This window comes from Suncus etruscus, chromosome 4 (assembly GCF_024139225.1).
Source record: "Suncus etruscus isolate mSunEtr1 chromosome 4, mSunEtr1.pri.cur, whole genome shotgun sequence".
Taxonomy (NCBI): Eukaryota; Metazoa; Chordata; class Mammalia; order Eulipotyphla; family Soricidae; genus Suncus; species Suncus etruscus.
In genome coordinates, this window is record NC_064851.1 from 111737404 (window position 1) to 111761875 (window position 24472).

The window sequence follows — 24472 nt, forward strand, 5'->3', positions numbered from 1 at the left end:
GGTGAAAATGATAAAAGTGGGGAGATATGAAAGAGATGAGGGGATCAACTGAGTGGATAGAGGAGGCCACAGAAGGAAGAAAGATCAGAAAGGAGCCATGGGTTAAACAAATGCAAAAAACTGCTCTAGGTTATACAGAAAAAAGAATATAGATTATCATTGTTTTACTGGACAATATTTGCAGAGAAAACCAACCTTAATATTTGTCACTATATGTATTTATGTGGTGTCAGAAATGGGTTTTTCTGCAGTGTCTTGTGGTTGCATGCCTGAATCAACCAATCTTGCTGAGGATTGGAATTGGCCATGTGGTCTATGGCCAGGATTGAACTCAAAGCCTCAGGCATATCAGACCTGTGCTCTCTCACTGACCTACATCCTAGATCCTTTGGAAATATGTTAACTCCCTTGTGAACTTATATTTTATCTCCTAAATGAATGTCCAACAATAGAGTAAGTAAAAAAAAACAGCATGAACCAGTGTACAGGTTGAGATGAGACATCTAGTCATCTTGGCTTGCAAGATTTACAGGAGAATGGAAAGGTCTAATGAAGTCAATGATGTGGGTTCTATAGTACATGTTAGAATTTATGTAATTAATCAACCCCAATATTAACATTTTTCTCTTTCCAGTTAGTTTTCAAATACTTGGTTATTCAAAATATTTTTAGCGAAAGGCTCAGCAGTTGTGGCTTAAGAGTAATGCACTTACCTTGTCTGTGAGGACTCAGGGTTAAATTGAGAGAGAGACAGAGAGAGAGGCAGAAAGAGAAACAAAGAAAGGGAAAGAAGTAAACAAGGAAGGAATAAAGGAATGTAGAAGGAAGAAAAATAATTAAAAAGTAAGAAGGGAAGGAAGCAAGAGAGGGAGGGAAGAATGAAGGAAGGAAAGAAGAAAGGAAAGTATGGAAAGAAGACCAATGGGATGTATGTGGAAAGATCTTTAAAGTAGTTTCAGTTTCATTGAGATCAAGGCTTGTTCTAAACTGAATTGTCACAGAAGCTCAACAGCCTCAGAATAGGAAGAGAAGGAAAAGGGTATTTGTATTTAATGGGAAAGGTTCCTATTAGAGAAGATGAAATGATGGAGATGACTCAGGGGAATGGGTACAGAACAGCATAGAAACACTAAGTGATCACAACTATACACTTAAAGATGATAGACTGGGTACTTTTCACACTTTTCAATAAGGCATTTTTTCAATAAAGAAAATAATCTTAGGGCTAGAGAGAGAGACTCCTGCCTTGCACAAAGCAGACCAGAGTTGAGCCCCTGGCATTATAGATAGTCCTCCGAGAACTGCCAGGACTAATCCCAGAGCATAGAGCTGGAAGAGAGATCAGAGCAATGTCTGGTGAAGTCCCCAAGCCAAAAAATAAATTAAAATTAATCTCAGCTCACAAATTGGTAATCATCATAAGGAAGTTGCATGCATCTGATTCTCTTCAGAAATGTCCATTTAGCCTGGATTTAAGGTGCTTCTTTGTAATATTTAAAAAGTCACTCTAAATTTCTATCAACTTTTTAGGGTGATCATTTTTGTGTGAAATGTTCTATCTTAGGCAGATCATTTTAGGAATTTGTTGCTGTGCTACAAATTTCATAGAGTAAAAGAAATTTGAATTACTTGTCCTTTCTTCTTGCCTTCTAAATATTTTTATTTTCTCTTTCCCTTTCATTTCCTTCTGTTTATGTATGTGGATATTTAAAACAAAAAAAGACTTGGGGCTGAAACTGGTTTGAAAAGACACTGAAGAAAATCATAAGGACCCAGCAAGAAAGGGAAAACGCACTTCACATTTTAGAACTTCTGACAAGTCATCACTGACTTTAAGATTTACTTAATTGTTAAACAATCCATTCTCTCTTTTTCCCCTCTTGCTCTGTTTCATTTTTTTTTTTCAGTATAAAACAGGTAAGGGGCGGGGACACTTCTCTTATTTGATTTATACCAGAGTTTATGCCTACTAACTACTTTTCTAGATTGTAAAGTATCCCAAGAATGCCTGGTGGTATTCCTTTCTCGTCTCCTCTTACATTCTTTCATTGATGATTTTGGTTTCAGAAAATGAGAAGAGATCATAAATGAGAGATGAGATCGCTTCGATTTTGACTGCATGCCAGGCTATGGCAGCATAGGGATAAGTTGAAGCAGAGATGCAGCTGAGATCTGGCCCTTTGATTTCCCTTATGGTTTTCTTCTTTCAATACATGTCCTGAGCTAGTGGCCCTCACACATCCTTGATTCACAGATTGAAATACATCGAAGAGAGAGGTTTAACATCCTAGAATTCTACTTATCTTTGGGTTAAATTCATATGAATAGAGAAACTAAATCACATATGATTATAGAAGAAGGTTGAAGACTTCTTTGTGAGAAATAATGAGACATAAAGTGGAATGTGGTACAAGCTTGTCATTCTTCTAAATAGCTCTTTGGGCAATGATTTCAGAGGTGTGTGGCAAGCTTCTCATCCACTAAAAATATAAATGTGAATTACAGATTGTAATGAAAGAATTGTGTGCTGTGGCTAATTAGGATGGGAGATATTAAAGGCAAGGTATGACTCTGTGTGTGTGTGTGTGTTTGTGTGTTCATGCACTTGCTTACCTATTTGGAAATAGAGGGGCTCTTCAGTAAAGCTTTATGCCGCTTAAAAATAGAAACTATTTGTTTTCTTTCCATGTCTTTTGTGAAGTATCAAGACTCCTGAATTGTACCCTGTCACTCAGAAGGCTGAGGTACAAATGCTAATTTCTTGCCAGACTGCAATGTTGTGATTTGCATTCCAAATCAGCTTGCAGCTTTGCATTATATGTTGTTGATCCAGTTGTTCCTTATCTAGAATGTTCCTTCCTTTTATCATTTGATTCATTCCACAACGTGTGTGTGTGTGTGTGTGTGTGTGTGTGTGTGTGTATACGCTGCTGGGGGGAGTTCTTTTTCAAGATAATTCCTTGCAAATCTGCTCTTTTCGTGGGTTATACATTCATGAAAAGAAATTATGAACGACAACTGAATACTTTGTGTTCCTTCCTTTCAATGTTTTCTTCTCTTTAATTCCAATCCTATGGCACTGAAGGAAAATCATTATTTAAGACTGCTCTCTTGGGCTTAAGGTATACACATTCATTTTTGGCAAACCGTGCCTTTTCTACCCTTTTATATCGGAAAGATGTAGCTTACAAGTCCTGTCTTAATAAGGAGCTCGACAGACTATCTCAGAGGTGGTCAGTTCGTGTCCTTTCTTAGCACCTTTCAATCAGATTAACTGGATCCTGAGAGGAGAAAAGCAAAACGCAGTTCTTGCAATGTCTCTGACTGGGTGCGAAGCGATTGCGGCAGCGCAAAGGGCTGGCATCTGGGCTTTCCCACTCTGCTAGCAGAGAGGGGGAATTAAGGGTCGGTGGTCTGCTTCCTGTTAGGAGGACTCCCTCCATCTGCTCACCGCCCAGCCTGTTTCCAATTTAAAGCCCCAGATTTCAATACCAACCTCAAATTTCTTTTCCCCATTTGAAATGCAAAGCAGGGCTTGGGAATCATAGTGTCTCTGGCTGCTGGGATTTCGACCAAATTCCCCCCCAAAATTTGCAGGCTATTTGCTTGAATACCTGCTTACAGTGGTACACAATGGGACAGCTTTGAGAAGAAAAATTGATAATCTTCACGGAAGAGTAATTTGAATGAAATCACACTTGACAGCCTGTCTCCAAGCAAACAAGAGGCGCGAGGGAGCCTTAGCTTAAGCTCCCAGGACTTGCTTTTAAACCGCTGCTGGTGTAGCTTCCCAGGAAAAAGAAAAAAAAAAAAAAAAGAAAGAAATATCACCAGTTTTTCCAGCATCTAATTGAGCTTTTGATTGATTCTACTGAAGAAAGGTAGCCATGGAAGAGAACATGGAAGAGGGACAGACACAAAAAGGTACTGTGCTCAAAAGGGTTTATTTGTAACCAACTCATTATTGTGCAGTTTCCTTGTTTGCTTTAGCCACTTGCCAAAAAGGCTAATGAATGTTTCTCTCTTGGAAGGCATTTTTTTTCCTTTTTGCCTCCTCTTTGCTTGCAGGAATGCCTGGCATGAGGGTCGTCATTATTTGCAAATCTTGTGTCTTAAGGATTCAGATGCATAGTGGCAGTGGCGTATTTGGGATTAGATTTTACGGTGTTCTTGTGAACTATTTCTTAGAATAGTCTTTGTTTGAAAATAACCTTCATTATTTTCATCTTTTATGCTGGTCAAACTGGATCAAGGAATTCCTGGTGTGAGACCAAAGACATATTTGGACCTAGTTGTAATCAAAATCTTATGATGTAATCGTTATCAATACCCTCGAATGGGCGTCTGATAGAACAAAGATGAAGAAAATATTTATATTTTGTCTGATGTCTCAATTATGACCCCTTCACTTGTTTTTCTCCTTTTAAATGCATTCACGCAGTTTTCTTTAACTATAGATGGAGTCCAGGTTCATTTATTTTAGTACTTGGTGATGTGAATGAAGGTATACCTGTCTACATAGAAAGGTACAACAGTTGATATCCTAGAGACAAACATCTGTATATTTGGGTGCGTTTTTTAAAATGCGTAGGTTTATCTGGCTGGAAATCTATCATGTCTATAGACTGAGATTGTGAGATATGGACAGCTTCTATTGCTTTCAAAATTATGGAAGAGTGTGTGTGTGCGTGTGTGTACGTGTGTGTGTGTGTGTGTGTGTGTGTGTGTATCAGGTGGTATCTTTGGAGGGAACCATATCTTTGGTAGCAAAATCAACAGCCTTTTCTCTCATGTCTGCTTCCATGCTTATGTAATGCATAGAAAACAGGCTTGTGTTCTAAGGATCAAATAACAACGCAGGTAAAGCTACATAAAGGCATTATTTATGAGAAGAATGGAAAATACTGACTTATCAAATAAGAATTCAAATGTACCCAAGTGCATTATTTCAGAAAACCATAAGTTTGCATGATAAAATAGGTCGTTTGGAAGCATCATGTGTGTTTGTTTTTTTCATCATTTGGAGCCATTTAGCTTTGCTGAATCTCTTACCTCACATGCACACACATGCACACACAGATATGCACATACAAAATCAAAGAGTATCAGCATGAGATAGACTAAGGATGTTATATGAGCAAAAGAAGAAGGTCAATAGAGTATTCGACATCATTTTACTTAATGATACCTTGTTTATGACATTCAAGAGTCACATTCTACACATGTCATATGATCTAATTTTACATGAAAGAATCCTCAAGTTCCTTTATTATATAAAAAATAGCATAAGTATTCTTTAGGCATTTTAAATGGAAAATTTTCATCATTGTTTCTATGCATAAAAGTCATCTGCGTGGACTATTTTTTGTAGGAATAAGATATTTTATTTAACGTTTTTCAAGCACAAACTAATATTGCTGCTTGATGACTCAATTTGTTTAAGGAAAAGATGATAAAGGATCATTTTAAAGGGAGAATTGCTAGATTTTACATCAAACAGAATATTGAGCTAAATCCTGACTGTGTTAACAGGTTGAGTGTGTCTGTGCAAGCCGGCTGGATGCAGGAGCCAAAGAAAAGTGATGTAATTAGTTGTGACTTATTTTTTCCCCCTTAATAATATTGAAAATCTTTCTTTTATGGTACTGGGTGATATGGGTTTGGAGGTAAATACTTGAACCTTTATCACTAAGATGAATGATCTGAAATTAGGAAAATGAATGGAAATAAATTTTAACATTTTTAGAGGTGTACAATGGCCTTTATGTAAACAAAGATATATTATTTGAAATATCAATAACTAAGCTTTCCCCCCATTAACTGAGAAAAAAGAATCAATTCTCCTTAGTTCTTATTTTCTATTCCTCTCATCCTCCATGATTTTTTCTATAAGAGTCTATGCTACAAAGTTCTATTTGAATGGAAATGCTCTTTCCAGAAGATAAATGTTTAGTTTCATGGTTTCTAAGTTTTACAGGACCTACTTCATGAGCAGATAAAATTATTAGATTTTTTTAAGAGTTTATGGGAACAGATTTATTGAACCATCTTTAAAGGAAAGTATCATTTTTTGAAGTTGTTTTTATCCTGGTTTTTTTTTCCTAGTTAAAAAAAAATACCAGAGTCATAGAATTCTCTTTAATTTCAAAGATTCTCTCCTGTCCCTTTATGCAATGTAATCTTTTTCTTTCTTGTTACAAATTCTGAGTTAATTAATGTCAATATTTTTAACATCCTTGCCCAAACTCAACTAGGATTTAAAATGGAAGCATTGTTCATAGATATGAATACATTTGAAAAATATACTACCTGTATGGAAGTTAAAAACAAATTTTTATAAGAAATATTTTTTTCACAATGGGATATCCCTTACCCAATTAATGAGGAAAAGGCTATTGAAAACAGTAATTTCCCTAATTAATTCTATGTGTTTAGTCTGGGATAAAGTACAATCTAAATATGTGCTGGTGACTTCAGCAACTACTTGTCCATCCTCTAATGCCTTGATGTCAGAGGGTAATAATGGGTCATTGTTCTTTAACTATATCCATTTCACTCCATTTCATCTTCCTCAAAAGGTGAGTATGTAATTATGCTGAGTGGGAATATAATGTTTTATGGAATGTATTTGTTTGTGGCCAAACATGCTCTCTAAAGAAAACTCAAACCATACTCTCTAATTAAAGCCTTATTTTTCTCTCTGATTTTCAACAAAAATGACATGTTCGGTATGGAGGGAGAAGAAAAAAAATTTATAAAGCTGGTTTTAACTTGGTCTTTACAGTTATAACAACCATCAACGTCATCAAAAATAAAGATAGATGGTTAATAAATTACGTCAGCAAGGACTATCAGTAAGATAGAAGGAACAAGCACTGTGCTTAGGCAATTTGTTCAAAAGGTTGAAGAGGTTTATACTTGTGATGAGTCTGGCAGCTTTTACTCACTGGTATGGAAGGGAAATGACTTAAAGGTATCTGATCATTAGTGGCTCTTTGAATGTACACTCAGGTGCTGAGCAAGTGGTTGACCATTACTTCAAAGATAATCTCAAAAAAATCTACTAATTAGCAGAAGGCTACTGAAGAAAGGCTGATGAATCAGTGTTCAGGGGAAGGGCTATAATTATATAGACATGAAAAAGAAACTAGGCAAGAACAGGAAGAGCTAGCAAGTTTGAAATTTCATAAATTGCTCTAAGAAAACCTGATCAAAATTTTATTTCTGAACATAGACATGCCATGAAATAAAAATATATCAATTACATATGGTGCACCAGGAATGTTTTGATCATCTCCAAGCATTCATCAAGACTGTCAGCTTCTTTATCTGAAAAGAGAGATCCCACCCAGTCTCTGCTTTCACCTCCAGCCCTGAAGCTTGGTTTATCGTTTCAGAATTCTCATTCCTTCAGAACACTCAGTCTAACACTGGGTCCTCAAGAAAGGAAAAAAATCAAACATGGTATGAAAAGGTCCTTCACTTTAAAACAGATCATCTAGTTATGGTTTACTAATTGTTTTTCATCTTGAGTCTGGACTCAAACATATGTTATAACAGCATATCTTCAACGTATCAAAAGCAGTAAGAATAAGAAAATCTAGATAAAAGAATAGTATATTTCATTTTTCCCTATCAATCATAATATCTATCACAATTTAGGCTGGCAAATAGATTTCTGTATATTATACATTATACATTGTTGCATTCAGATTTCTATAAAGAAATCAACACAGAAAAGCTTGCTTTTTAGGGTTTAGTGTTGTCTCACATTTAGGGTGACAGTCATTTTGAAAAATGTTTGACTTGGATTACTTTTGTTTTAAAAGGATGACTTTCAAGCCTAACCCTCTTTAGGTAGATATTATCTCTGAAGAAGCAATATCACTGATATTAGTGAAAATGAAGATAACTTTGGTCTGAAGATTCTAGATAATCTTAGTGAACTAAATCACCCAACCATTTTAGTGCAAGACAAAGACTAAAGGACTTTATTGAAATTGATTGAAATTTACTTGTTATGATAAATTTAAGTAATAAAGTAACAATAAAATAGGCTAGATAACCTGGTCCGTATAATATAGTAGTAAGTTGGGGGTGTGGGGTTAAAAGCAGCCATAATAAAGCAAGGATCTGATTTGAACTCCACCCACATTGCACTAGATGTCTGGAATGGCTTCCTGTCACACCCCCTTCAGAAATGATTCAGCTTAAAACACACATTTCCACTAGTCTAATCAGTCTTCTCTATAATTTATGACTACATTCTTCACCAACTCTTACTGCTTTGACCACATGACTTACCAATGGTAACCAGTCTCTAGGCGTGTCATTCTGTGAACTGAAAGTGTTTTTGTTTGGTTTACTTTATTTAACCAAACTTTGTTGTCTTCAAAATCGTGTCCTAGTTTTTTGACTGGATGTTGCTTCTTGTGTCTTAGGAACTTGGGATCCAGCCCAGGTCTCCCACATGTAACTTATATTCAGAGCTCTTAAATCTATCTCCCTATTTAAGCCTTGAAAGTCATGGTCCAAAAAAGTAGAGCTGGGTCCATAAAACTCTCCGGACTTCCCTGAGAACTGGGAAAAGATGATCCTTAGTGTGGACCCTTAGAATCTCTTTATCCTCCCTCTTATCACTGTATAGATACCATGTTGACCATTCTCCTGTAAATCTGAGTGCATCTCTGTTCTTTTCAGTCAGAAGACCTCTAAACAATATAAAAAGACAAGAATTTCTAGGAGTCTTATGTAAAAAGACTTAATGTTCAAAATGTTTAGATGGTATATTTATTATAGACTTACCTAGGATATAACCTATGGTACATCTGAGGTAATTCTGAATTTTTCTTCACTGATTATTTATTTTTATATTTGAATATTTTATCCCCCTTAACACTCCTATCCACAAGTACAAATGATATAACATTTTGAAAACCATGTCAAAGTAGTTAAGGAACTGAAATGAGACAAAGTGTCAGCTTCGTGAATAGCATACGGATCTTTACAAGTATGTCAATGAAGCCATGTATCAGTGGTTAGGACAATAATAACTTAAAAAACTTTTTATCATCATTAAAATTAAAAATATGTTTTTAATTAAAATTATAAAAGTGTGTTTACTTCAAAAAGTAATAATTGGCTGCCCACACTTCCATCTTGGATATTGGTTACTTGCAGTCCCATGAACATGGCAACTTATTTGTCTAGCTTATATTGTCAGCTGCTACTTTAGCCATATAAATGCTAAAGAAAGAAAATTCAGGGACCGGAGAGATAGCACAGCGGCGTTTGCCTTGCAAGCAGCCGATCCAGGACCAAAGGCAGTTGGTTCGAATCCCGGTGTCCCATATGGTCCCCCGTGCCTGCCAGGAGCTATTTCTGAGCAGACAGCCAGGAGTAACCCCTGAGCACCGCCAGGTGTGGCCCAAAAATCAAAACCAAAAACAAAAAGTAGAATTATAGGCTGAGACATTAATATAAAATAGTGTGTTTACTTCAAAATGGCTCTTAGAATGGAATTCTTCTTGAATATAAGATGAAGGCCCATGAGATATTCATGGAATACTCCCAATAAATTCTGTTTGGGTCAGTCTGGGTATCCATTTCCTTACTCCCTCCTATGCAAAATGTTTGACAATTTTCTTTTTCATACATTGAAGGCAGTCTCCTTGGCTTATTTTCAAACTCTCTTGGACAGCATCCATACTAACAGGTGGCACAGCTGTGGAATAGCTGATATAAAAATAATGCGTGCTTTTCCATGTGCTCTCTGTTCAAATTGTGACCATTGTCTCTGGAATTCTTAATCTGAAAGTAACTTCCTTCTTTGTTCTGTGAAAATAAAAGGAAAGGAAAACAGAAGATAACTGATTTGATTCTCTTGATTTTTGAGTGAAATTTTACAGGCATAAATGAAAATCAATAGTTGATTATAGTTTTATTTTTTATCAAGTTCACTGGGGAACAAAGGAATGCTATGAGCAAATTTCAGACCAGTGAGGAAGGATACTTTTGTCTTTCACATCATAGATTTATACTTTCAAAGTACTGAGATAGCTCTCCATGTTGGGGCATTATTGCTGTGAAGTGGAATAATTTCCTTTTAAACAAACATTTTAGTCATATTGTTTAAATGGTTTGATGTTTTGGGTTTAAGAGAAATGATAATATCTTAGCATATCACCCTTTGCAAAAGAGAACATTGCATAGCCTTGAGAGAAAAGCTTGGGAAGATATTCATATTGTTGTTATATATTATTTATATGATAGTCATATAGAAGAAAATATTTTTAGTAGTAATAGCAATAAGTGATATAGAAAATTTAATATTTTATCAAATATTTACTTTATTGAAGCTTATTTCCCTCAATAACAGTGTTCTTTAAGTAATTAGTCATTCGTTCTAAATACATTAAAATGTGCAAGAATTTTACAATTATTTATATTTGGCAGAAAATGCCAGCTAAAATTTAAAAGTAGAAAGAGCACACATTTAAAGCTCTTTCTTCTTGAATTTAGCAACTGCATTTTTCCATTATATGTGACGCATGTCTTGTATTGATGTATATCCATTTTAAATTTAATAGTCTATGTTCTATCAATTTTACTTAAATTTGGTAAATCTAAATATAATTATAGTAGCTAGTTTAAGTAATTCAAATCATTGTTTCTTTATCACTGTTATATGCCATTCCCTCCTTTCCTGTGTTGCTATTATTTTGATGCTTGAAACACCTTTATATGTTAGTTTTGGGGTTACATCCAGTAGTACTCTGGATTTACTCCTGGCTCTGCTCTCAGAAGTCACTTCTGGCAATGCTTGGGAGACCAAGTAGGGTGACAAGGATTGAAATTTGGTATGCCACATGAAAGACAAACACCTATGCACTTTACTAACTCTTTGGTCCCATGTGAAAACCTACTTGTGTTGCTTCTACTCTTCATTGCAGTGCTTTCATTCATTTGGCTGTATGAAACAGTCCTTGGGATTACAATCCTTGGGATTGGCTTCAATATAGACACTTTACTCACTGAGACACATTATATCATCCCAGCCTCCAAATATTGTTTGACTTCGTGAACATGCTAGTTAGACCAAACTCAAATGTATAAGAAATTAAAAGAAAATCTCACCAAAATATCCACAGGACAAGGATTCTAACTGAATAAAGTGAGATGGTCCTTGTTTTAGTTCTGAGGAAAAAAATGGATCAAATTATTAAATCATTTACCTATGATTAGTTATTGAAATTCAAAACTTTAGATTGGAAATACCTTTTTAGAGATAACAAAAGATTTTTTATTTTGATAAAATATATTAAGTAATTTTTAATTATCATTAATTCTTAAAATAGTTTGAAAGTTGTTTGAGTAATGAAATAGATATGGTAATAAATGTCTTATCTATGAAAACCTGTAGACTTTAAGATGAAATGTGTTTATTAAATTCAGTTTTTTTAATATGTTGATGCTTATTAAACTTAAAACATTTATCTCTTAATTCAGCCATGAACAAGAGAAGGTTGTAATTAAATTATAAAATATGCAATTTGGAAGTCTTATACTCAAATTCCTAAAATTTAAGACATAGAAAAGCCAACAGTTATTGTGGTCAACTTCAGTACTGCATGTAAATTAAATTGTGAATTCCCTGATCAGATAACTTTTATGAGAACTCAGGATCAGATCACTTTTATAAAAGTCCTGAATCTTTAATCTACCTTTATGAATTTTCTGTTAATTATTCAAAAAAGGCTTTCCATAATCTAGATGTTTGGCACATGTATAATTGTTATTTTTAATAATATCTTTATTTAAACATTGTGGATAAAAACATGACTGTACTTTATTTCAGTCACAAAAAGAACACCCCCTGTCAACAGTGCTACATTCTCACCACCAATGCCCCCAATCTCCCATCTCCCACACCTGCTGCCAGTATTCAAGACAGGTATTTTACTTCTCTCAGTCATTAACCTTGTAATGGTATTGTTAGTATATTATTTCTCTAACTCCACTCACTCCTCTTTGAGGTGAGCTTCATGTCACGAGTTGGTCCTTCTAGCCCTCATCTCTGATATTATTAAAATAATATCTTTTATTTTTCTTAAAACCCATAGCTGAGTGAGACTATTCTGCATCTATCTCTCTCCCTCTGACTTATTTCACTGAACATAAGAGATTCCATGTACATCCATATACAGGAAAATTTCATGACTTCATCTCTCCTGATGGTTGCATAATATTCCATTGTGTATAAGTGCCACAGTTTCTTTAGCCATTCATCTGTTAAAGAGCATCTTGGTTGTTTCCAGAGACTGGCTATTGTAAATAGTGCTTCGATGAATATAGGTGTGAGGAAGGGATTTTTGTATTGCATTTTTGTGTTCCTAGGGTTTATCTCTAGGAGTGGTATAGCTGGATCATATGGGAGTGCAATTTCTAGTTTATTGAAGAATCTCCATATTGTTTTCCATAAAGGCTGAACTTAATAGAATTCCCACCAGCAGTGAATGAAAGTTCTTTTCTCCCTACATCCCTGCCAGCACTTGCTGTTCTTATTCTTTGTGATGTGTGTCAGTCTCTGTGGAGTGAGATGATATACAAATTGCTGACAGAACTTAACAAAAAAAAAAATCTAACCCCATTAAAAATGAAAGAAGAAATGAACAATTTCTCAAAAAAGAAATACAAATGACCAAAAGGCACATAAAAATGTTCCACATCACTAATTATCAGGGTGAAGCAAATCAAAATGGCACATATGTAACTTTCTTGTATTTTTATAATATTTTAAATTATCTATGCCTTCACTTGAAAAATCTTGATAGACTTCCTCTTCAATCCCAGTAACATTTTATATATCTTTGACCATGAGTTCCATATTTATTGCATGTATTGAATGGCTCTGTCTTTTTAAAGGTTCATGTTGCTAATGGCTAAGGACACAGTACAGTGGTTATGGTGATTACCTTGCACATGGCCCAACTTGATTCTAGAACCTAGCATCACATATGGTCCTCTCAACATTACACTGCCAGATCCTTAAGCACAGAGCCAAGAGTGATCTCTCAGCACTGCTGAGCATGACCTAAATTCAAAATAAAACAAAAAAAAGGCATGTAGTTAAAACTCAAATTCTCTGGATCATATTATTTTTCTCAGGTTCATATTATTTGTGACAACATTTTAATATTTAAAGTTTATTGTAAAAATCTATTATATTAATATAATATATAATAATATATAATATATATTATATTATATACTCTATTATAAAAGTCATAAAAAGTGGTGGAACCAAAAATGGAATTAAATCTGGACTAGAGAGAATACAGTACGTATTCTTTGCATACTTTGCATATTTCTGACCTGGTTTTGATATCTAGCACCATGCATGTTTCTAAAGCCTAAACTCAGAACCAGAAGTTAATCTCAAGCACGATTGGGTGTGTCATTAAAAACCCAAATAAAGAAAGTAAACATTAAATGAATATTGTGGTATTATCCATATCAAAATACTTTTTTCATCAAATTTTAATTCAGGGTTTTTTATTCAAAAATATTTTCTAATTTTAAGGAAATGTATACACAATTTCTGTAGCCTCTGTTATATCTTGAGACTCTTGTTTACTGTAAGGTTAATTTTTTACTTGTGTTGACAAAATAAATATCAATACTACTTTTGTATCCAGTATGTTTTTACTTTTTTCAGTAACATTACTCTCTAAGGTTCTGAAAAGTGTTTTCAATTGATATTTAGATTTACGGAATGTTCTAGAAGTGGAAGGACTAGCTTCATTCCACTCCTTTGTGGAATGGAATATAATTTTTTTGTTTTCTAATATTAAAATTTTTTTGAAATATGTGATCATGTACATTTAATCTTATTACTTAGGTGCATGTTGTGAGGGCCCAGAGTGATAGCATAGTTGGTAGGATACTTGCTTTGCATGCAGCTCACTCAGGCTCACTTCCCAGCATTTTATACAGTTCCCAAGCTCACCAGGAGTGATTCTGGAATACAAAGCCAGGAATACTGTTACCCTTGGGCACAGTCAAGTGTGGTCCCAAAGCAAAACAAAACTAAAGTGTTTTGTGAAATGTGTAATAACATACAAATTTTAACCTAGATTCTTGAATAGGAGAAAAATATAATAATCATATGAAAGGAAATTAGTGAAAATAAGAAGCCAATCATTATTGAAAATTGAATGATAAAACAACAATGGAGTTTAATCATGAATTAGTAATGGGGTTTTTAGTAATTAATTCAAGTTAATTAATTTAATTAATTAATTTAGTAATTCAGGTTTTAAAGGAGAAAGTATAAGCACTGACCTCATATTCAACATGACTCTCATGAAATTTTATTGGTAGTAACTCTATAGCAAAGTTCACTAGTTAATCAAACACAATTATAAAAGTTATCCAGTAAGAAGTCCTAATAGTGGGCCGGAGAGATGGCATGGAGGTAGGCCATTTGCCTTGCATGAAATGGTTCTATTCCGGCATCCCATATAGTACCCTGAGCCTGCCAGGAACAATTTCTGAGCCAGGAGTAAACCCCTACATAGAGCAGGGTATGACCCAAACAACAAACATAGTCCTGATAGATTCGATAAGAATCAATTCCAAACAGAAATGTTTGGATTGTCATTATTATTATACCTAAGATCATAATATTCACATAACATTCACATATGCATTCTTCATTGACAAAATAAACAAAAGAAAAATAAATATACCAGTTGGAAGATCCCAATTACTATCATGTATTGTAAGGTGTTTTTTAATTCTTAAAATACCTATCTGTTTCCTGAGATGAAAAAGGGTCAGTTAATTTGCACATTGATCTATAACATAATATAGAAATTATTTTTCTTCATTTTATAAAGAATTCTAAGTAATCTGAGAAAATCAATTGATTAGAAAATTTAAACAGGATTATCACATATTTTGTAGTTGCAAACATCGAAATTCTTGAAATTTTTATTTTGATTCAAATGATTTTTCAAAATAGTTTCAGCATATTCAGGGGAAATAGATGCCTTTGGGGACTTATTATATGTTCATTTACTTAAAAACAAACAGGCAAACAGTTTGCTGTGATGAAAGTTCTTGAAGGTTCTAACTTGCATTCAGTTCCTCCCTTGGGAAATACAATTTACTCCTTCTTCCACTATTCCCTGATGTGAATACCACTGCTAAATTACCGTATTTTCTGGCGTATAAGACAACTTTTGAAACAAAAAAAGTCAACCGAAAATCGGGGGTTGTTTTATACACCGAGTATATCCCAAAAAATGTTTATGTTTCAATATGCCGCTAAACGAAAATTGTCTGAATATTGCCACAAAACGAATTTTCCAACTCGATCCTGCACCAATCACTGCAAGGCTGCTCGGACTGCCTGTCTAACTCAGCCAATCCAAGCAGGCTTTTTATGCATGCAAATTAGACAATGTTCTGAACCCGAATCTACACTGTCAAAAGCCTGCTCAGATTAGCCAGAGTCAGAGAGGAAGTCTATTACAGTGTAACCTTTGAATCTTTGCTTGTTATGATTGGCTCACTGTGGTACATACAGTTGCAGCACAGGAACGTTCTGTCTGATACAGCAAATATAGGCCTAAACCTATGTTTTAACTGCAAAATTAGGGGGTCGTCTTATATGCCCAGTCGTTTTATATGCCGGCAAATATGGTATGCTGTTTTTGAAAGACACAACATCATATGTTTGTTAAGGCATTATGGTGGAATGAATTACATGTTTTAACTTTTGTATTTTTAACATTCATGGTGCAAGACTTAACTTTGAGATCAGCAGGAATATATGTAAGCAGAATCATGGATTTAAATCCAAATTCTGTCATAGATTGATCACAAATTTTGGTCAGATAATTTTAATTCTCATCAGAACACTTTATTTGCATTATTTGTAGAATTAAAAATTATTATCTGCCATGAAATAAGATAATCTTTATAATTTATTAGAAGTTCTATGGCATAGCTTTTAGGTATTTTGGCTAAGATCAAGTGTGAATGTTCTTTGGGTAAATTGTAGATCATATAATTTTAAATTTGTTTTTAGACTACCTCATCACTGTATAAATTATGCTATATTGTGAGTTCATGTCAAGTGTCCTTTCAAATTTGCATAATTTGTGGCATTACAATAATAATTATTTTCGCATAACAATAGGCCAGCCAAACTTCTAGTTGTGACTGACCAAAGCAGACTAACTTACTGAATTTTAATGTGAAAGTATCAATTAACAATATAATTTGTGCTTATGAGAAAAATGAGTAAAATATATAAAGTCATATCAAGATTTGAAATCAAGCTCTTTCCCATGTATGTAATTTCACTGAAGGCTTAATTCATGAGAGAGGAATTATCTTGGAGGTTTACTTGAATTCCATCCTGTACTAAGTGGTTTTCCACATGACTTGGTAGCTGGCTTTTAAAAGTAAAAGATCTTTGAAATCTTTTCATCATCAAAATGTCCACCTTGAATATGCCAAGTGAAAATTATCGTATGTTTATAAGACAGTCTTGGAAATACAATCTACTTCTGCTAAATTGTACTCATTGTACATATGTCAATAAAAGCAGCCCTCATTCATGGAAATGATTTCAGAAAAGCATGAATGCTGTAAGACTGGGATAACTGAGTATCAGGTTGCTTGCACAAAATCACCTGGGTACCTAAAATGAGAAATATGGTCACTTTGCAGTTCATCAGCATACTGCCAAATGTACTCTATCTCATGGCTTTTGCTTTCCAAAATTTGCTCTTTGTTTCACAATTGGGTGACTAAAAATCACAAATTTACAATGATCATGTTTGTGATATACAAACTTATATACCGGAGTTATTGCTGATGTAATTCCATAAATAACATTTTATAATGTAATCTGCATCTAGTTGGTCATCATGTATATGTCTGTGTTGTCTAAAAACTATCTAATTCTGATGCTCATCATCAAGTTAGTTGTAGCCTTAATAGCAATTTTTGCTTCAAGTAAAAATTTATCTCCATTATTCTTCTGTCATTCAAACTGTACTCACTTCAGCTATTTTTCTTAAGTTAAATATATTAATGAACTTTGTAAATTAAAAGCTCCTAAAGTTTTGTTTTTATCTAAAACTAAATTTGCTTTCCTTATTCTGTCATCTCAGAATCTTTGAACACATACCACAGCACAAGCTGGCCTGATTTTTACCTTTATTATTTGCATAATATTTTAATTCTTATTTTTCTAGTATAGCATCACCATTTATATGTACTCAGTCACATATTGTTCTTTATCTTTATCTTCTTGCCTGACAGTTTTATTTACCATTTAGTCTTAGCTCAAATTATCTTACCAGGATAACATTCATGTTGAACCATGGATTTCTTTAGTGTGTATTCAATTTCTTTAATATCAGTCAGCTCAATGCATTCTTAATTATATTTTATCTCTAAAGTTTGTTCTTAGAATAAAATGGAAAAGTTTTCATCTAAATTTTTGAGATTAATAATACAATACTTGTTATTCATTAAGTCTTGATTTAGTGACTTTATGTTAATTATGCAACTTCAAAATATTTTGTAAAGAAAATTACTGAAATGGTTGAAAATTACAGAAAACTACCATAAAGTCAGATATCCAATTTTTTACTAGGACTAAGTAAATTTAAAAATATAGAATATTATTTAACATTTGTCAGGCTAATTCTGTGTTAAACACATTTGACATGCTTTGCACAGATTAATTTGTCAAATTCCAAAAATAATTGTATTATAATTCTATTGAACAATAATTCTATTCACTTGTGTTAGTCTCATTTCAAAATAATGAAACTAAGACACATGATTTTAGTAATTTTTCCCAACGTCATTAATCAAGTAATGGTAAAACCACTGTATCTTCAACCATTACAGCATGACTTCAAATACTCATAGATGCAAAGAGACTTCCAGGGGCCAGAGAGATAGCATGGAGGTAGGGTGTTTGTTTGCCTTACATGCTGAAGGATGGTGGTTCGAATCCCGGCATCCCATATGGTCCCCAGAGCCTGTCAGGATAATGTCTGAATGTAGAGCCAGGAGTAACCCCTGAGCACTTCTGGATGTGACCCAAAAACAAAAAAAAATAAATAAAAATAACAAAACAAAACAAAGGGACTTCCAAAAATATATCCAAATTAATATGATGTAAATTGGAGGTTAAAAAATAGCACCTAACAGCATATCTAAACAGCTCCATCATTATTGAGGAAATTAAAATGGTGATCAAAAATCTTCCCCAAAACAAAAGTCCAGGCCAAGATGGATTCACCAACGAATTCTTTCAAACCTTTCAAGAGGAACATCTACTATTTCTTTTAAGGCTCTTTCATAAAATTGAAGAAACAGAAACACTTCCAAATATTTTCTATGAAGCTAACATCACATTGATACCAAAACCAGACAGAGATGCTGCCAAAAAACTGAAAATAACAGACCAGTATCCCTGATTAACACAGATGCAAAGATCCTCAACAAAATTTTGGCAAATAGAATTCAATGCATCATCAAGGTGGTCATTCACAACGACCAAGTAAGTTTTATCCCAGGAATGCAAGGATGGTTTAGCATCCTTAAATCAAACACCATATCAACACAAAAGAAAAACTAAAATCATATGATCATATCAATAGATGCAGAGAAAGTACTTGATAAGGTCCAACAACCTTTCTTGATAAAAACCCTCATCAAGATGGGAAAGAAAGGAACTTTTCTCAATATAGTCAAAGTCATCTACCACAGGCCAATGGCAATTATTACTATCAACGAATATAAATTAAAGCCTGTTCCCTAAAATCTAGTACAAAATAAGTCTGCCCTCTCTCATCTTTCCTATTCAACATAATGCTGGAAGTACGTGCCACAGCGATTATGTAAGGAAAAGATATCAAGGGCATCCAGATAGGTAGGAAGAAGTCAAGCTCTCATTATTTGCAGATGACATGATAATATATTTAAAAAACCCTAAAGCAGGGGTCTCAAACTGGTGGCCCGCGGGCCATTTGCGGCCCTCCGTACATTTTGTGGCCCACTGCCAGCCTTCAAATATTGCAATATTCGTGATTATTCGCATTAGTAAGAAAAAAATTGCATTAAACATTTGCATACCCCAAGAAGTTCCGTTCAGGGTATGCAAATGTTTAATGCGATTTTTTGCAATTTTTTCTTACTAATGCGATTTTTATTGTGAATATTCGATAAACAAATAATAGCAAATACTTTGTGCCTAGTGCAGACGTCCTTTCTGCTGCTCCTGCCCACTGTCCCTTGCATTATCAGAGGCCTAAGGGAGAGAAGTTTATTACAGAATTAGATTTTATCAGACCTTCATCATGACTTCATCAAAGCCTGCAGTGAAGAGAAAGATTGATGATGAGCACAATTTCAGGAAAAGTGGGAGATGCAGTATTTCTTTGTTGAGCATAGGGCATCCCCACATGTCTTATTTGCTCAAAGAAAGTTGCAGTGCGCAAGTAATACAACTTGAAACGCCATTATTCAACTAAATATGCTGAGGAATGTGCAAAATATCAAGGAAATGAGAGAAACAAGCGGGTTGCCAGTCTTAAAGCATGTCTAATGAGGCAACAAGATTTCTTCAAGAAAGCAACCAAAGAGAATGTTGCATCAGTCAAAGCTAGTTACATGGTTAGTGAGATGATTGCTAAGGCATGGAAACCATTCACAGAAGGAGAGTTTGTTTAAAAATGCATGTTACAGGCTGCAAGTATTATCTGTCCAGAAAAGAAAGGTCAGTTTAGCAAAATTAGCCTTTCTGCCAACACTGTGGCAGAGCGCATTTCTGACATGTCAAGTGACATTTATCATCAACTGTGTGAGAAAGCCAAATGTTTTGATGCATATTCAGTTGCTCTTGACGAGGGCACAGATATAACAGACACTGCGCAGCTCACAATTTATGTCCCTGGTGTTGATTGCAATTTTGAATTGACAGAGGAGCTGCTCACAATAATTCCAATGCATGGCCAGACCACCGCTAATGAGATATTTCGGCATCTGTGTGATGCCATTGAGAATGCAGGTTTGCCATGGAAGAGGTTTGTTGGAATAATAACCTATGGAGCACCATCGATGACAGGGAGGAAAAGTGGACTGGTGGCACTTGTTCAAAAAAAAAAAAACTTGAAGAGGAGGGTGTAGAGAAGGCCATTGCTCTTCACTGCATTATCCATCAGCAGGCCCTTTGCAGTAAAGGCCTGCCATGTGACAATGTGATGTCTGTTGTTGTGAAATGCATCAACCAAATCAGATCTAGGGGCTTAAAGCAGAGTAGGTTCCGTGCTTTTTTAGAGGAAATGGAGTCAGAATATGGAGATGTGCTCTATTTCACCAAGGTACGTTGGCTCAGCAGGGGAGATGTCCTGAAAAGATTTTTTGAGTTGAGAGAAGTGAAAGTCTTCATGGAGAAGGATGGGAATACTGTTTCTGAGTTGAATGATCACAAATGACTCATGGATTTAGCTTTTCTTGTTGACATCACACATAAGCTGAATGTATTAAACAAGATGTTACAAGGCTTGGGGCAGCTTATTAGTGCTGCCTATGGCAATGTGAGAGCATTCTCCACAAAACTTTTGTTATGGAAATCCCAGCTCTCTCAGACAAACCTATTGCAAGTCAGCCCCTGAAGAGGTTGACTGATGGAGGGATGGAGGATGAGGTCTTTACTCTCCAGCTCGGAGCATGCGTCTGCCACCCCATCCAGCCGATGGTTCTGAGGTGAAACGGCGGGTAAACAGCTCACAGATAGTCAGGTTTGTGCAAATATTAGCTTTATTCGGTGGACAAGACTGAAGTCCAAAGTCTCAGCCTTAAATCCAGCAAAAAGCCTCTCACCTTCCACAGACCCTTGTTCTTATCCCCCAGAATCGGGTACCACCCAATGGTGGGATCAGATACCACCCAATGGTGGAAGCAGAATCAGGTACCACCCTAGGGTGGGGGCAGAATGCCAGGTCGCACTCTAGGGTAGGGCACAATCACCATCAGGGTAGAGTCAGTAACATAATAATCCCATAAAATATTTACATACACAACAAAACCTTTGCCATTTTCCAGCATGCAAGGAACTTGTGAATGCAGTCATACCATTCAGTGGTGAGAAATATGTTGATGCTATTTTTAAGCTAGAGAAGGAATTTGATCATAGATTTGCAGGCTTCAAAAAGCACAGAGCCACTTTCCAAATTTTTGTGGACCCCTTTTCCTTTGATGTGCAAGATGCCCCTCCTGTGTTTCAAATAGAGCTCATTGACCTACAATGCAACACTGATCTCAAAGCCAAGTTCAGGGAGATTAGTGGAAAAGCAGACATGCAAGGGCAATTTTTGAGAGAATTGTCCCCCAGCTTCTCTGAGCTTTCCTGAATGTTCAAGCTTACCATGTGCCTTTTTGGGAGCACATATTTGTGTGAAAAGTTATTCTCCACATTGAACTTCAATAAGTCAAAGTACAGGTCTAGACTTAATGATGATCATCTTCAAGCCATACTGAGAGTCTCAACTGTTTCCTCTCTAAAGCCAAATGTGGTTCAGACACTGTCAAGTCTCTGGCAGCAAGGAATAGGCAAAAGATGCCATGCTCAGAAAAACTGTTCATGATCTCACTCAATGTTTTATTCATATTCAGAAGAAATAATTAAAACTGTTAATAATGACGTTTCAGGACTTTTTTGTGAAATCCCTTATGCGTCCCTGCCTCACCCCAACTTTGCCTCCTGCGGCCCCCAGGTAAATTGAGTTTGAGACCCCTGCACTAAAGACTGCCAAAAAGCTTCTAGAAACAATAGATTTATATAGAAAAATGGCAGGCTATAAAATTAACATGCAAAAGTCAATGGCCTTCAAATACACTAATAATGATAGAGAAGAAATGGACATTAAAAAAAATAATCCCGGGGCCTGGAGAGATAGCACAGCGGTGTTTGCCTTGCAAGCAGCCAATCCAGGACCTAAGATGGTTGGTTCGAATCCCGGTGTCCCATATGGTACCCTGAGCCTGCCAGGAGCTATGTCTGAGCAGACAGCCAGGAGTAACCCTGCCAGGTGTGGCCCAAAAACAAAAAAACAAAACTAAACTAAACAAAAAAAAAAAACAATCCCTTTCACATAAGTGCCCCACAAACTCAAAATATCTTGGGGTCAACTTAACTAAAGAGGTGAAGGGCCTATACAGAAAAACTACAAAAGCCTGCTTCAAGAATTAAGAGAGGACACAAGGAAATGGAGACACATACCCTGCTCATGGATTGGCAGGATTAATATCATTAAAATGGCAATACTCCTCAAAGCATTTTTATAGATTTAATGCAATCCCTCTAAAGATACCAATGACATTCTTCAAAGAAGTGGATCAAACTCCCCTGAAATTTATTTGGAACAATAAACACCCACGAATAGCTAAAACAATCCTTGGAAAAAAGAATATGGGAGGCATTACTTTCCCAATTCTAAACTGTACTACAAAGCAATAGTTACAAAAACAGCATGGTATTGGAATAAAGATATATCATCTGATCATTGGAGTAGACTTGAGTATTCAGAGAATGTTTCCCAGACATACAATCGAATATTTTTTTATAAAGGGGCAAGAAATCCAGAATGGAGCAAGGAAAGCTTCTTCAAAAAGTGGTGTTGGCACAACTGGTTAGTCACATGCAAAAAAGTGAACTCAGACCTCCATTTAACACCTTGATATCAGGCCTGAAACCAGAGTTATATAGAACAACACGTAGGTAAAAACACTCCATGACATTGAGACTAAAGGCATCTTCAAGGAGGAAACAGCACTCACCAAACAAGTGGAAGCAGAGATAAACAGATGGGACTATATTAAGCTGAAAAACTTCTGCACCTCAAAGGAAATAGTGTCTAAGATACAAAAGCCACCCACAGAATGGGAGAAACTATTCACCCAATACCCATCAGACATATATATCAAAAATATACAAGTTGCTGAAAGAACTTTATAAGAAAAAGACATATAACACCATAAAAAAGGGGGAGAAGAAATGAACAGAAATTTCCTGAAAGAAATAAAAATGGCCAAAATACACATGAAAAAAATTCTCCACATCACTAATCATCAGGGAGATGCAAAGAAAACTACAATAAGGTACCATCTCACACCACAGAGACTGGCACACATCACAAAGAACAAGAACAATCAGTGCTGGCAGGGATGTGGAGAAAAAGGAACTCTCATTCAATGCTGGTGGGAATGCTGTCTAATACAGCCTTTATGGAAAACAATAAGGAGATTCCTCCAAAAATTGGAATTGAGATCCTATATGATCCAGCTATACCACTCCTAGAGATAGACCCTCAGAACACAAAAATGCAGTACAAAAATCCCTTCCTTGCACCTATATTCATTGCAGCGCTATTAAAATATCCATACCAAGATGCCCTTCAACAGATGAATGGCTTAAGAAACTGTGGTGCATATACATAAAGGAATATTATACAGCCGTCATAAGAGATAAAGTCATGAAATTATCCTATACATGGATATACATGGAATCATTTATGCTGAGTGAAATTAGTCAAGGAGAGGTATATACACAAAATAGTCTCACTCATCTATGTGTTTTAAGAAAAATTAAAGGCATTACTATAATAAGGCCCAAAGGCAATAGAATTAAGGGCTAGAAGGGCTCTGAAGGACAGGCTCACAATTTGAAGCTCACCACAAAGAGTGATGAATACTGTTAGGGAAATTACACTACTTTTAGCATGACAATGTTAAAGAATGAGAAGAGAATGGTTCTCACAGGGGAGGGGGAGGGGGGAGATGGGGGGCATTGGTGGTGGGGATGTTGCACTGGTGAAGGAGTGTGTTCTGTTTATGACTGAAACCCAACTATAAATATGCTTGTAATTAGGTGCTTAAATATTTATATAAATAAATAAATAATAAAATTAAAATAGCAACAAAATCCAAAGGATTCAAAACTATTATAAATTAATGAAAAATTGAGCCAGATATTATTTTATCTTTATAAGATGTTTTCAAATTCTTTCTCTTCTGAATCATAGGACATTAGAGCATTGAAAGATTTTAACATCAGAAAATTTCTTTAGGAAAAAAAATACAACTACCATTAATAATGGCAAATACATTTCTAAAAGCCACAAAGGCTTCAGGTGCATAAATTTAAAATATAGGTAGTTTTAGGTGTGTAAATGTGCCCAGGGCTCTTTAAAAAAGCTTCCAACCCTTTTTCATTGTTTATCTAAGGAAAATGACTATATGAGAATTTTCTAAATCTTTACTAATAGGGTCTTGAGGATTGAATTAGAAGGATGTTTGTTTTGTATAAAGACATAGAACATGTTTCAAATTGGCAATTGATATTGAGAAAGGGCTGTACAAATACATGTTATTGTCA

The 24472-nt window shown here is 35.2% G+C and overlaps 1 protein-coding gene across 1 annotated transcript in view; it reads left to right on the forward strand.

The window, feature by feature from the left end:
- Positions 1–3325: 3325 nt before the first annotated feature.
- GPM6A (glycoprotein M6A) overlaps positions 3326–24472 on the forward strand; it is a 143865-nt gene continuing 122718 nt past the window's right edge. Inside the window, 1 exon segment of the mRNA XM_049771306.1 lies at positions 3326–3924. Coding sequence (XP_049627263.1) covers positions 3888–3924 — 37 coding nt within the window. The 5' untranslated portion in view covers positions 3326–3887.